Source organism: Mytilus edulis, chromosome 12 (genome assembly GCF_963676685.1).
Source record: "Mytilus edulis chromosome 12, xbMytEdul2.2, whole genome shotgun sequence".
NCBI lineage: Eukaryota > Metazoa > Mollusca > Bivalvia > Mytilida > Mytilidae > Mytilus > Mytilus edulis.
Window position 1 is genome coordinate 75,398,000 of NC_092355.1, and position 13,122 is coordinate 75,411,121.

Consider the following 13,122-nt stretch of genomic DNA (forward strand, 5'->3'; position numbering starts at 1 on the left):
ATTATAAATGAAGAAACAGAGAAAATGTTAATGGTCTGAAATTTAAAGATATAAAGGACCCATATCCATAACCTTGTATTTATTTTTATTCAATTAGTTTGTTACATTTCTTTTTTCTTTCAAGTGGTATAGTAGTTTGATAAAATTAGTTGTCATACATTTTTTTTTATAGTGACAGTGTTTGAGTTGGTCGAGTTGTATAGAAAAGAGAAATTGAGAAGGACGTTTATATTCCCAAGAGTTACAACTGTTCTAGTAGCATGCTTTGACAGATTAGAGGAACATAATTTAGTGACTATTGTTTGTCATGATTTTAACATGATAAAATGCTTCTTTCCACTAATTCTAAAGAGCCTCAATCGAACAAGACAGAAACTACCTCAGACAATCTGACACTTACTAAGGGAAGACCATTTAACTTCAAAAAGGGGGGGGGGGGGGGTGTTTAAAAAAAATAATCTGACCCCCAATTTGATGAAAAAAATATATTCTGGTCAAGCGAAGACAAAAATATTATTCTGAATGTGGATTTCCCACATACCTTATAGTGTTTAATTTTGACAAAATAATTTTATTGATAGCGTCGAAAAACTAATTAAATTTGTGCACACTGTATGCAAAAAAAAACTTTCTGAGTCAGAAAAAAATAATCATACCTCCTCGTTTCGAAGTTTAATGCTTTCCCCCTTCATTTAAGTAATATAAAATATGAAAACATATGTTTTTAAACATCAATATGTTTATAGGGTATTACTCAAAACATACGTTAACAACCTGTTTTTAAACATATGTTTACCAGGTGTTACTCAAAACATGCGTTTACCAGGTGTTTTTCCAAACATATATAAACCACATGTTTTCAAACACATGTTTACCAGGTGTTTCTTAAAACATATGGTAAACATATGGTCAAACCTATGTTTTTCATGTGTTTTGTAAACATGTGTTTCACATGCGTTCATCAACGCATGTTTACCACATGTTTTTCAAACGTATGGGAAACGCATGGTTTCAAACACATGTTTACCACCTGTTACTCAAAACACATGGTAAACATATGGTGAAACGCATGTTTACAATACGTTTTCAAAAACACCTGGTAAACATGCGTTGCAATTTTGCCTGTGAATCAGTGGTCAAAACTGAATAAAATAACCAGTCACACTTGTATTTATATTGTATAAAAACAATAAATTAACATGGTTTGTTGTAAAAAGTCAAAACTTCCATTAAACCTGATATCTTAAAAAAATATTTTGTTCGAGAAATGTGTGAAATAATTATATCAATGGATTCAGTAGAACAAAACAAGCAAAATGAGACCCCACTTTATATGATTCTTACACATATTTGTTCATTAAACCTGTCTAATTAACAACAGGAATTAATGTAGATTCAGTATAATCATTCATTTTAATAAAATATTTTTTTTAAAGAAACATGAAAAGGAGTTATATTTTCTGATTCAGTGGTCAAAACTGAATAAAATGACCAGTCACACTTGTATTTATATTGTACATAAACATTAAATAAACATGTTTTGTTGTGAAATGTCAAAACTTCCATTAAACCTGATATCTTACAAAAATATTTTTTTAAAGAAATTTGTGAAATAATTATATCAATGGATTCAGTAGAACAAAACAAGTAAAATGAGACCCCACTTTTTATGATTCTTACAAATATTTGTTCGTTAAAACTGTCTGATTAACAACAGGAGTTAGCGTAGATTCAGTATAATTATTCATTCTAATAAAATATTTTTTTTAAGAAACATGAAAGGGAGAAATATTTTCTGCTTCAGAACAATAATATGAGTAAAATGAGACCCCACTTTATATAATTATTACAAATATTTGTTCATTAAACCTGTCTAATTAACAACATGATTTTGTGTAGATTAATAGTAATGTGATCAGACTAAGTAGATAACATACATTTGTGATGTCGATCTTACATCCTCTTTCAATGAGGAGTCTACAGATCTCCAGGTGTCCAAACCTGGCAGCCTCCATTAATGCTGTCCATCCTTGACCCTGGAATAATACAACTGACATCAAAACTTGTCTGATAAACTGGACAATGTTGTGTAATAAATATAAACAAAATATATATCACATGAATCAGTGGTCAAAACTGAATAAAATGACCAGTAACACTTGTATTTATATTGTATATAAACACTAAATAAACATGTTTTGTTGTGAAATGTCAAAACTTCCTTTAAACCTGATATCTTAAAAAAAAAAAAAATCAAGAAATGTGTGAAATAATTATATAAATTGATTCAGTAGAACAAAACAAGTAAAATGAGACCCCACTTTATATGATTCTTACAAATATTTGTTCATTAAACCTGTCTAATTAACAACATGATTTTGTGTATATTAATAGTAATGTGATCAGACTTAGTAGATAACATACATTTGTGATGTCGATCTTACTTCCTGTATCAATGAGGAGTCTACAGATCTCCAGGTGTCCATACGTGGCAGCCCACATTAATGCTGTCAATCCATAAACCTGGAATAATACAACTGACATCAAAACTTGTCTGATAAACTGGACAATGTTGTGTAATAAATATAAACAAAATATATATCACATGAACCAGTGGTCAAAACTGAATACAATAACCAGTCACACTTGTATTTATATTATACATAAACAATAAATAAACATGTTCTGTTGTGAAATGTCAAAACTTCCTTTAAACCTGATATCCTAAAACAATATTTTTTTCAAGAAATGTGTAAAATAATTATATCAATGGATTCAGTAAAACAAAACAAGTAAAATAAGACCCCACTTTATATGATTCTTACAAATATTTGTTTCGTTAAAACTGTCTAATTAACAACAGGATTAAGTGTAGATTCAGTATCATCATTCATCTTAATAAAATAATTTTTTTAAAGAAACATGAAAAGGAGTAATATTTTCTGATTCAGAACAATAATATGAGTAAAATGAGACCCAACTTTATATAATTATTACAACTATTTGTTCATTAAACCTGTCTAATTAACAACATGATTTTGTGTAGATTAATAGTAATGTGATCAGACTAAGTAGATAACATACTTCTGTGATGTCGATCTTACATCCTCTATCAATGAGCAGTCTACAGATCTCCAGGTGTCCATTCCAGGCAGCCCACATTAATGCTGTCTGTCCACCTCTCTGGAATAATACAACTGACATCAAAACTTGTCTCATAAACTGGACAATGTTGTGTAATAAATATAAACAAAATATATATCACATGAATTAGTGGTCAAAACTGAATAAAATGACTAGTCACACTTGTATTTATATTGTACATACACAATAAATAAACATGTTTTGTTGTGAAATGTTAAATCTTCCATTAAACCTGATATCTTAAAAAAAAAAATTTTTTCAAGAAATGTGTGAAATAATTATATAAATTGATTCAGTAGAACAAAACAAGTAAAATGAGACCCCACTTTATATGATTCTTACAAATATTTGTTCATTAAACCTGTCTAATTAACAACATGATTTTGGGTATATTAATAGTAATGTGATCAGACTTAGTAGATAACATACATTTGTGATGTCGATCTTACATCCTCTATCAATGAGGAGTCTACAGATCTCCAGGTGTCCATTCCAGGCAGCCCTCATTAATGCTGTCCATCCATCCTCCTGGAATAATACAACTGACATCAAAACTTGTCTGATAAACTGGACAATGTTGTGTAATAAATATAAACAAAATATATATCACATGAATCAGTGGTCAAAACTGAATAAAATGACCAGTCACACTTGTATTTATATTGTACATAAACAATAAATAAACAACATGTTTTTTTGTGAGATGTCAAACTTCCATCAGAACTGTCATGTTAATTTTTTTTTTTTTTTTTTTTTTTAAATGAATAAAATATTTACATCAATGGATTCATTACAACTCTTTGAGTAAAATAACATCTCACTTTATATAATCCTAGGAAGTATTTGTTGATATATTATTAAATCTATCTTATTAACATGATTCAGGATAATGATCAATTTTTTAAAAAGTAACTTTTTCAAAGAAATATGAAAAAAAGTTACATTTCCTGATTTAGCACGAGGAGACGAACAAAATGAGACCCCACTTTATATAATTCTTACAAATATTTGTTGTCCATTAAACCTGTCTAATTAACAACATAATTTTGAATAGATGAAGGAATGTGGTCAAAGTGAAGCAATAACATACATGTGTGATATTTGTGTTACACCCACTGTAAAACCTTGGTGTAAAAAATGTTCTTGTAAATATTCAAAGTAAGAACTTTATCAACTATAATTCTAAACAAACAAAAACAATTATTAAAAAAAAATACCTTTATGCATTTTTTTTCTCTCACTAAAACTGTTAAATTAAAAACAGATTTTGATTTAATATCAAATTCAGTATATTGATATAAATATCAGTTTCCATACAGATATATTTTTATATTATGTTCTGAAGTAAAATGTAGTTATGTGTTTTATACTACACATGTACAATCTGTTATGTTCTGAAGTAACTTGCAGTTGTGTGTTTTGTACTGCTCATGTACAATATGTTATGTTCTGGAGTAACTTGAAGCTGTATGTTTATACTGCTTATGTAAAATTTGGTATGTTCTGAGGTAACTTCTTGTTGTGTGTTTTATACTGCTTATGTACAATGTTATGTTCTGAAGCAACTTGTAGTTGTGTGTTTTATACTGCTGTTGTACAATCTGTTATGTTCTGAAGTAATTTGTAGTTGTGTGTTATATACTGCTGGTGTACAATCTGTTATGTTCTGAAGTAACTTGCAGTTGTGTGTTCTATCCTGCTGATGTACAATATGTTATGTTCTGAAGTAATTTCTAGTTGTGTGTTCTTTACTGCTAGTGAACAATCTGTTATGTTCTGAAGTAATTTCTAGTTGTGTGTTCTATACTGCTGGTGTACAATCTGTGATGTTCTGAAGTAATTTGTAGTTGTGTGTTGTATACTGCTGGTGTACAATCTGTTATGTTCTGAAGTAACTCGCAGTTGTGTATTTAATACTGCTGGTGTACAATCTGTTATGTTCTGAAGTAATTTCTAGTTGTGTGTTCTATACTGCTGGTGTAAAATCTGTTATGTGCTGAAGTAATTTGTAGTTGTGTGTTCTATACTGCTGGTGTAAAATCTGTTATGTTCTGAAGTAATTTGTAGTTGTGTGTTCTATACTGCTGGTGTAAAATCTGTTAGGTTCTGAGGTATCTTGCAGTTGTGTGTTTTATACTGCTAGTGAACAATCTGTTAGGTTCTGAGGTAACTTGTAGTTGTGTGTTATATGCTGCTAGTGAACAATCTGTTAGGTTCTGAGGTAACTTGTAGTTGTGTGTTCTATACTGCTGGTGTAAAATCTGTTATGTTCTGAAGTAACTTGCAGTTGTGTGTTTTATCCTGCTGTTGTACAATCTGTTATGTTCTGAAGTAACTTACAGTTGTGTATTTAATACTGTTGGTGTACAATCTGTTTTGTTCTGAAGTAATTTGTAGTTGTGAGTTCTATAATGCTGGTGTACAATCTGTTAGGTTCTGAAGAAATTGTGGTTGTGCGTTCTATACTGCTGATGTAAAATCTGTTATGTTCTGAAGTAATTTGTAGTTGTGTGTTCTATACTGCTGGTGTAAAATCTGTTATGTTCTCAAGTAATTTGTAGTTATGTGTTCCATACTGCTAGTGTACAATCTGTTATGTTCTGAAGTAATTTGTAGTTGTGTGTTGTATACTGCTGGTGTACAATCTGTTATGTTCTGAAGTAATTTGTAGTTGTGTGTTATATACTGCTAGTGTACAATCTGTTATGTTCTGAAGTAATTTGTAGTTGTGTGTTATATACTGCTGATGTAAAATCTGTTATGTTCTGAAGTATCTTGCAGTTGTGTGTCCTATACTGCTAGTGTACAATCTGTTATGTTCTGAAGTAATTTGTAGTTGTGTGTTGTTTACTGCTGGTGTAAAATCGGTTGTTCTGAAGTATCTTGCACTTGTGTGTTCTATACTGCTGGTGTAAAATCTGTTATGTTCTGAAGTAACTTGCAGTTGTGTGTTGTATACTGCTGGTGTACAATCTGTTATATTCTGAAGTAATTTGTAGTTGTGTGTTATATACTGCTAGTGTACAATCTGTTATGTTCTGAAGTAATTTGAAGTTGTGTGTTATATACTGCTGGTGTAAAATCTGTTATGTTCTGAAGTATCTTGCAGTTGTGTGTCCTTTACTGCTAGTGTACAATCTGTTATGTTCTGAAGTAATTTGTAGTTGTGTGTTGTTTACTGCTGGTGTAAAATCTGTTATGTTCTGAAGTATCTTGCAGTTGTGTGTTCTATAATGCTGGTGTACAATCTGTTATGTTCTGAAGTAACTTGCAGTTGTGTGTTCTATACTACTCGTGTAAAATCTGTTATGTTCTGCAGTAATTTGTAGTTGTGTGTTGTTTACTGCTGGTGTAAAATCTGTTATGTTCTGAAGTTATTTGTAGTAGTTGTGTGTCATATACTGCTTATGTAAAATCTGTTATGTTCTAAAGTAATTTGTAGTTGTGTGTTATATACTGCTGGTGTAAAATCTGTTATGTTCTGAAGTAATTTGTAGTTGTGTGTTATATACTGCTGGTGTAAAATCTGTTATGTTCTGAAGTAATTTGTAGTAGTTGTGTGTCATATACTGCTTATGTACAATCTGTTATGTTCTGAAGTAACTTGTGGTTGTGTGTTCTATACTGCTTGTGTACAATCTGTTATGTTCTGAAGTAATTTGTAGTTGTGTGTTGTATACTGCTGGTGTAAAATCTGTTATGTTCTGAAGTATCTTGCAGTTGTGTGTTATATACTGCTGGTGTTAAACCTGTTATGTTCTGAAGTAATTTGTAGTTGTGTGTTATATACTGCTGGTGTAGAATCTGTTATGTTCTGAAGTATCTTGAAGTTATGTGTTTTAAACTGCTGGTGTAGAATCTGTTATGTTCTGAAGTATCTTGAAGTTATGTGTTTTAAACTGCTGGTGTACAATCTGTTATGTTCTGAAGAAACTTGTAGTTGTGTGTTGTATACTACTGGTGTAAAATCTGTTATGTTCTGAAGTAATTTGAAGTTGTGTGTTCTATACTGCTGATGTACAATCTGTTATGTTCTGAAGTAACATGTGGTTGTGTGTTCTATACTGCTGATGTACAATCTGTAATGTTATGAAGTAATTTGTAGTTGTGTGTTCTATACTGCTGATGTAAAATCTGTTATGTTCTGAAGTAATTTGTAGTTGTGTGTTCTATACTGCTGATGTACAATCTGTTATGTTCTGAAGTAATTTGTAGTTGTGTGTTCTGTACTGCTGGTGTAAAATCTGTTATGTTATGAAGTAACATGTGGTTGTGTGTTCTATACTGCTGGTGTAAAATCTGTTATGTTCTGATGTAATTTGTAGTTGTGTGTTCTATACTGCTAGTGTACATTCTGTTATGTTTTGGAGTTACTTAAAGCTGTATGTTTATACTGCTTATGAAAAATTTGTTATGTTCTGAAGTTACTTCTTGTTGTGTGTTTTATACTGCTTATGTACAATTTTATTTGGTGTACAATCTGTTATGTTCTGAAGTAACTTGTAGTTGTGTGTTTTATACTGCTGGTTTACAATCTGTTATTTTCTGAAGTAGCTTGCAGTTGTGTGTTTTATACTATTTATGTACAATCTGTTCTGTTCTAAAGTAACTTTCAGTTGTGTGTTTTATACTGCTGGTGTACAATCTGTTATGTTCTGATGAATTTGTTGTTGTGTGCTCTATACTGCTGGTGTACAATCTGTTATGTTCTGAAGTAACATGTAGTTGTTTGTTTTATACTATTTATGTACAATCTGTTCTGTTCTAAAGTAACTTGCAGTTGTGTGTTTTATCCTGCTGGTGTAAAATCTGTCATGTTCTGAAGTAATTTGTAGTTGTGTGTTCTATACTGCTAGTGTACAATCTGTTATGTTCTGAAGTAATTTGTAGTTGTGTGTTTTTTACTGCTAATATACAGTCTATAATGTTCTGAAGTAACTTAAAATTTTGTGTTTTATACTGCTTATGTGCAACCTGTTATGTTCTGAAGTAATTTGTAGTTGTGTGTTCTATACTGCTGGTGTAAAATCTGTTATGTTCTGAAGTAATTTCTTATGTGCAACCTGTTCTGTTTTAAAGTAACTTGCAGTTGTGTGTTTTTAACTAGGCCTAAATTAAAATATTGTTTGTTCGCCCTTTTCCGACCCTATGTTTTGAAACAGGGTAGGTAGGTAGGTAAAATATTTTATTTTTTTCCCAAAAAAAATAATTTGGCTCGGTATATTATTTGTCATGGGTAGGCAGGTAGGTATAATATTTTATTTTATAGATACAAAATCTGCATAATGTCATTCTTGTCCATTTTGTTTTAGCAAATAAGTTTTCCGAGACTATTAGTTTTGAAGAAAAAAATATCACGTAGAATGTGAAGATAATGTATATGCACTACTATTTTGTTTTCAAATATCAAAATATAGAGCTGTGCCGCATATCTTCAACGTTCATATGCCTGGAACTTTGAAGAGTTTGAACTTGTACTTATATTCTGTACTACGTACCTTGTACGCTTTACTAAAGGTTTTCTGTAAGAGCTTTGTACTGGTAAGGTATGTCCAGGCAGACATACATTACAAGTAAAAAAAGTCCCTAGAGTTAAAAATTCCGTGTTTGCCTTTCTTTCCAATAAAAATGCTACAAGACTTAAAACTCAATTGTCACGTATTTTACATCGCATTTATAAATGATCTGACGTGTATGGAAAACTTGGCGATTTTACTGCCAGATATTCTCCACTTTACAGTGTTTTGTCACCTTTGGTTCATTTCAGATATAATTATAAATAATAAAGCGGCATCGTTAACATAATCATCCTGATCTGCGGATCACAAAAGGCCATCCCTACAAGAATACAACGTCCGTTTACAAATTAGTTTGTACACACGTTGATAATTTTGTATCAAACGAACTTTTTTGTAAATGAACCCTGCTCTTTTAAGTATTAAGTACAGAGTAACGTACGTCATATCATGATTTCAGGAAGCGTTCAACATCGATTTAAAACAAGTGCTTTGAAACTTCAAATGCAAGTGTTCATGTCAAACACTCAGGTGATACCAAACGGACTGGACCTTATACGTTAAAGATAAAACCCGAGGATTCCGGTAAAAAAGTTTTGAGCGGGAAATACAAATATAAGATTTTTGGTAGGAACGAAAAAATAAAATAAAATAAAATCTTGCTGGTAAATACAAATAAAAGATTTTCTGGCGGAACGAATTGATAGGGTCGGTCGGTAAAGGGCAAACAAACAATATTTTAATTTAAGCCTTACTTATGTTCAATCTGTTATGTTCTATGTTATGGTTATGTTCTAAAGTAACTTGTTGTCGTGTGTTTATGTACAATATTCAATATTTTGAAGTAACTTCTAGTTTTATACTGTTTTACTGCTGTTTATTTTTAAGTAATTTTTAGTTTTATACTGTTTTACTGTGCTATGTTTTGAAGTAACTTGTAGTAATATTTTGTGTGTTTTATATTGAGTAAGTACAATATCCTGTATGTGAAGTTACTTGTAGTTTTACACTGTTATACTACACTTTATTTTTAAGTAACTTGTAGTTTTGTGTCTTTTATTGTACATAAGATGATGTATCTTAAAATGATTTTTCTATGAAGTATTAAATTAAGGTAGTTGTGAATGTGACTATTTTACTTACAGTTTGATAATCAATGTCTGCACCATTCTGTAGGCTTAATTCTAAGGCTTCTATATCTCCATCCACAGCAGCTCTATAAAGTGTCTGTAAGTAAAACATAGATAGAACATTTAATCTTGTTAATCAATGTCTGCACCATTCTGTAGACATAATTTTAAGGCTTCTATACCTCCAGTACTAGCAGCTGTAAGAAGTTTCTGTAAGTAAAACATATATAGTACATTTAACCTTGATAATCAATGTCTGCACCATTCTGTAGACATAATTTTAAGGCTTCTATGTCTCCATCACTAGCAGCTGTAGCAAGTTTCTGTAAGTAAAACATGAATTTTAAATTTAATAAATTGTATTACATAATTGCTGTTAAATTAGGTAATAACTATATATTCTTCTGTATAGACACATTTTTCAAGATCTGACCTAATTATCATGTGCGCTGCCATTGATCTATCACGTGATGCTGCAGCCATAGCACTAATGATAGATAAGCACGTGCTTTAATCACAACAATATCGATCTTTTGTTTACATTTTGTTTTCCCCTATTTTCTTACTCGTTTTGTTATGGAGAGTGAAAATAAATACAAAACGGGTGGTGGGAACTCATGTTCAGTTCATGGTTGTTCCAATAATCGGAAAAAAATAACTTTATGGAAGAAATCAATGTGTGAATTACATGGTGAAATGCACGACCATTGTCCGTGTTTAATTCCTTACAGACTTCATGTAATGCCATCCAAAGAATTGATACGACTCGAGTGGATTAAAGCTTTAAATCGGAAAGATCTTCCAAAAAATATATATGTATGCTCTGAACATTTTATTGACGGAAAACCTACGGATAGAAATCCTTCTCCTAAGTTAAAGATGGGGTATGAAAATAAGACAACTCCGGGTAGAAGAAAAATATTAAAACATCAATTGTCAGTGAAAAAGAGAAAACTAGAAACTGGTGATTCCGATTCCGATATGGAAATAACAGAATTGGACACTACCTTAGAAAGTGAGCCAGGTGCAAGTACGCCGTACGAGAAATTACCCGAGGCTATTTGTAGTTTTAATGTTATAGAAGCTTCATCTACTGTTAGTACACAATATCTTGAATCGGACTTCTTACCGCAGAAAGTCGATCACACGTACGGGAAAAATGGACCGATTTTCAGGCTAAATCCTCTCAAACAAATATAGTTTTAATGGAAGAAAAGGGAGTTCAAAGTAAATCTGACGGAGCAACTATGTCTGCTGATCAAAACTTAAAAACGGACAATGACGCTTTATTGTATACAGGGGTCACAAAAGAAGTCTTTTTCACGCTGGTGAAATGTTTTACTCCTTTTAATACATTCAGTTTTCAATTAGAGGTGGCAGATCAATTACTCCTTGTGCTCATGAGACTTAAGTTAAATTTAATTTTTGACGATCTATGCAGAAGATTTGGTATATCAAGTGGTTTAGCTTGCAAAATATTTAATTCATGGATTCCTGTGTTGGCAGATAAGTTAAAGTCCTTGATTGTTTGGCTCCCTAGAGAAGTAATAAGAGACTGTTGTCCCGAATCATTTAAGGAAAATTATCCCAGAACTACCTGTATCATTGACTGTGCTGAAACATTTATTCAGAGACCAACAAATTTAAGGAGTAGGGGTGAAACGTACAGCAATTACAAGTCCGATAATACAGCTAAATATTTAGTAGGGATATCCCCACATGGACAAATTATGTTCATATCCAAAGCTTTTGGTGGTCGTGCTAGTGATAAATTTATTGTAGAAAAAAGTGGATTCATGAATTACTTGCTTCCAGGCGATGAAATAATGGCAGATCGAGGCTTTACAATAGATGACTTATTGTTTCCATTGCGTGTTAAGCTGAACATTCCAGCGTTCACAAAAAACAAACCCCAGTTAAGTGCGGAAGATGTGACAACCACAAGAAGGATTGCCAGAGTACGGATACATGTTGAAAGGGTAATTCGACGATTGAAGGTCTTCAAAATTCTAAGTGGGACTGTGCCTGTATCATCCTTTAAACTGTTTGATGACATTTTGCTTGTATGCTCTGCTTTAGTTAATTTACGGTCAGATCTGATCAGAGATACTAATGAATAATAATACTTTATTCCGAAAGCAATACAGCTTATAGGATACATATACACAATTTTACACCAATATAATAATTGCACAAGAGATATATAGTAAATATAAATATAAGGTGTGCATGAAAGAACATATAATACATAATACATAATACATAATACATAATACATAATACAAAATACGAGCGGAGAATGATATGATACTTAAATAAAGTGAGAACAAAAATATTATTTACTGCAATTAAATTCTAAGTTTTTCAGCAGATTTTAGAAATATACCTAAGTTATTCAATTCTTTAATATTTCTGACAGATAACAACTGGATAAGTTTGAATGTAGAAGGATTTCTCCAATAATACTTTTTTATATACTTTTCTCGAATCTGACTATATTTTTTACATTCAAGTATAAAATGGTATTCATCTTCAATAGAGCTAGTATTACAATTTGTACATAGTCTATTATTTTTATCAACATTATAATATCTACCTGTTTCTATACTTAATATATGAGCTGATATACGATATTTACAAATGTATGGCTTGTATATATAATTTACAGGTCTATCTAAATAAAATTGCAATGTGTGTGTACAATACATGTATCTATACAAATGACATTTATTTGAATTCTCAAAAAACATAGTTGCTTCACTAATGAATGCACCAAGCATTCTTTCTTTTAATTGCAATAGAAAAATATCTTTGCAATCTACACTTTGGTTCAACCAAACATAATTAAATCCATATCTAAACAAAATATCTCTAATTTTACAACACCAGTTGTGTTTATCGTTCTTTTTAATAAAACTTCTGTCATACATCTCATCATAGCTATTCTTTAATATACAATTTTCTGTACTCAAAATTTTAATCCAATATTTAACCATTCTATACTGCCTTTCAATGTACATTGGCAATCTACCTAATTCACAATAAACCATATTAGTTACAGCACTCATTTTGACTTTAAGAATACGTTTTAAAAAATACAGATGAACTTTTTCAATATTTGGTGCCATATGAAATCCCCATATTTCCGAGCAATAATTCAGTATACTTGCTACATAAGTATCAAATAATGACAACAAAGTTTCAGGATTGTAATAATCATCATGTATTTTATTGAATATACTAAACACAGCCTTTAGTAAAAAGTAATGAGTGAAATTTGTTTGTTATTTTTTAACAGTTGGAATATACATTGTACATGTACATGTACATGA

The 13,122-nt window shown here is 30.9% G+C and overlaps 1 protein-coding gene and 1 long non-coding RNA gene across 4 annotated transcripts in view; both read right to left on the reverse strand.

Moving 5' to 3' along the window:
* Positions 1-1,977: 1,977 nt before the first annotated feature.
* Positions 1,978-9,902, reverse strand: LOC139497843 (ankyrin repeat domain-containing protein 39-like). Its single transcript, XM_071286081.1, has 5 exons — positions 9,804-9,902; positions 3,574-3,672; positions 3,085-3,183; positions 2,445-2,523; positions 1,978-2,036 (listed from the first exon to the last, which is right to left on the reverse strand). Exons 1-5 carry the CDS (start codon positions 9,900-9,902, stop codon positions 1,978-1,980), a joined length of 435 nt encoding a protein of 144 aa, XP_071142182.1.
* A 14-nt stretch (positions 9,903-9,916) lies between these two features.
* The window catches only part of LOC139499165 (uncharacterized), a 32,198-nt gene continuing 28,992 nt past the window's right edge, over positions 9,917-13,122 (reverse strand). For all 3 annotated transcript variants that reach the window (XR_011658131.1, XR_011658130.1, XR_011658129.1), the window contains one exon: positions 9,917-10,000. This is a non-coding gene — a long non-coding RNA (uncharacterized lncRNA). The remainder of the gene's footprint in view (positions 10,001-13,122) is intronic.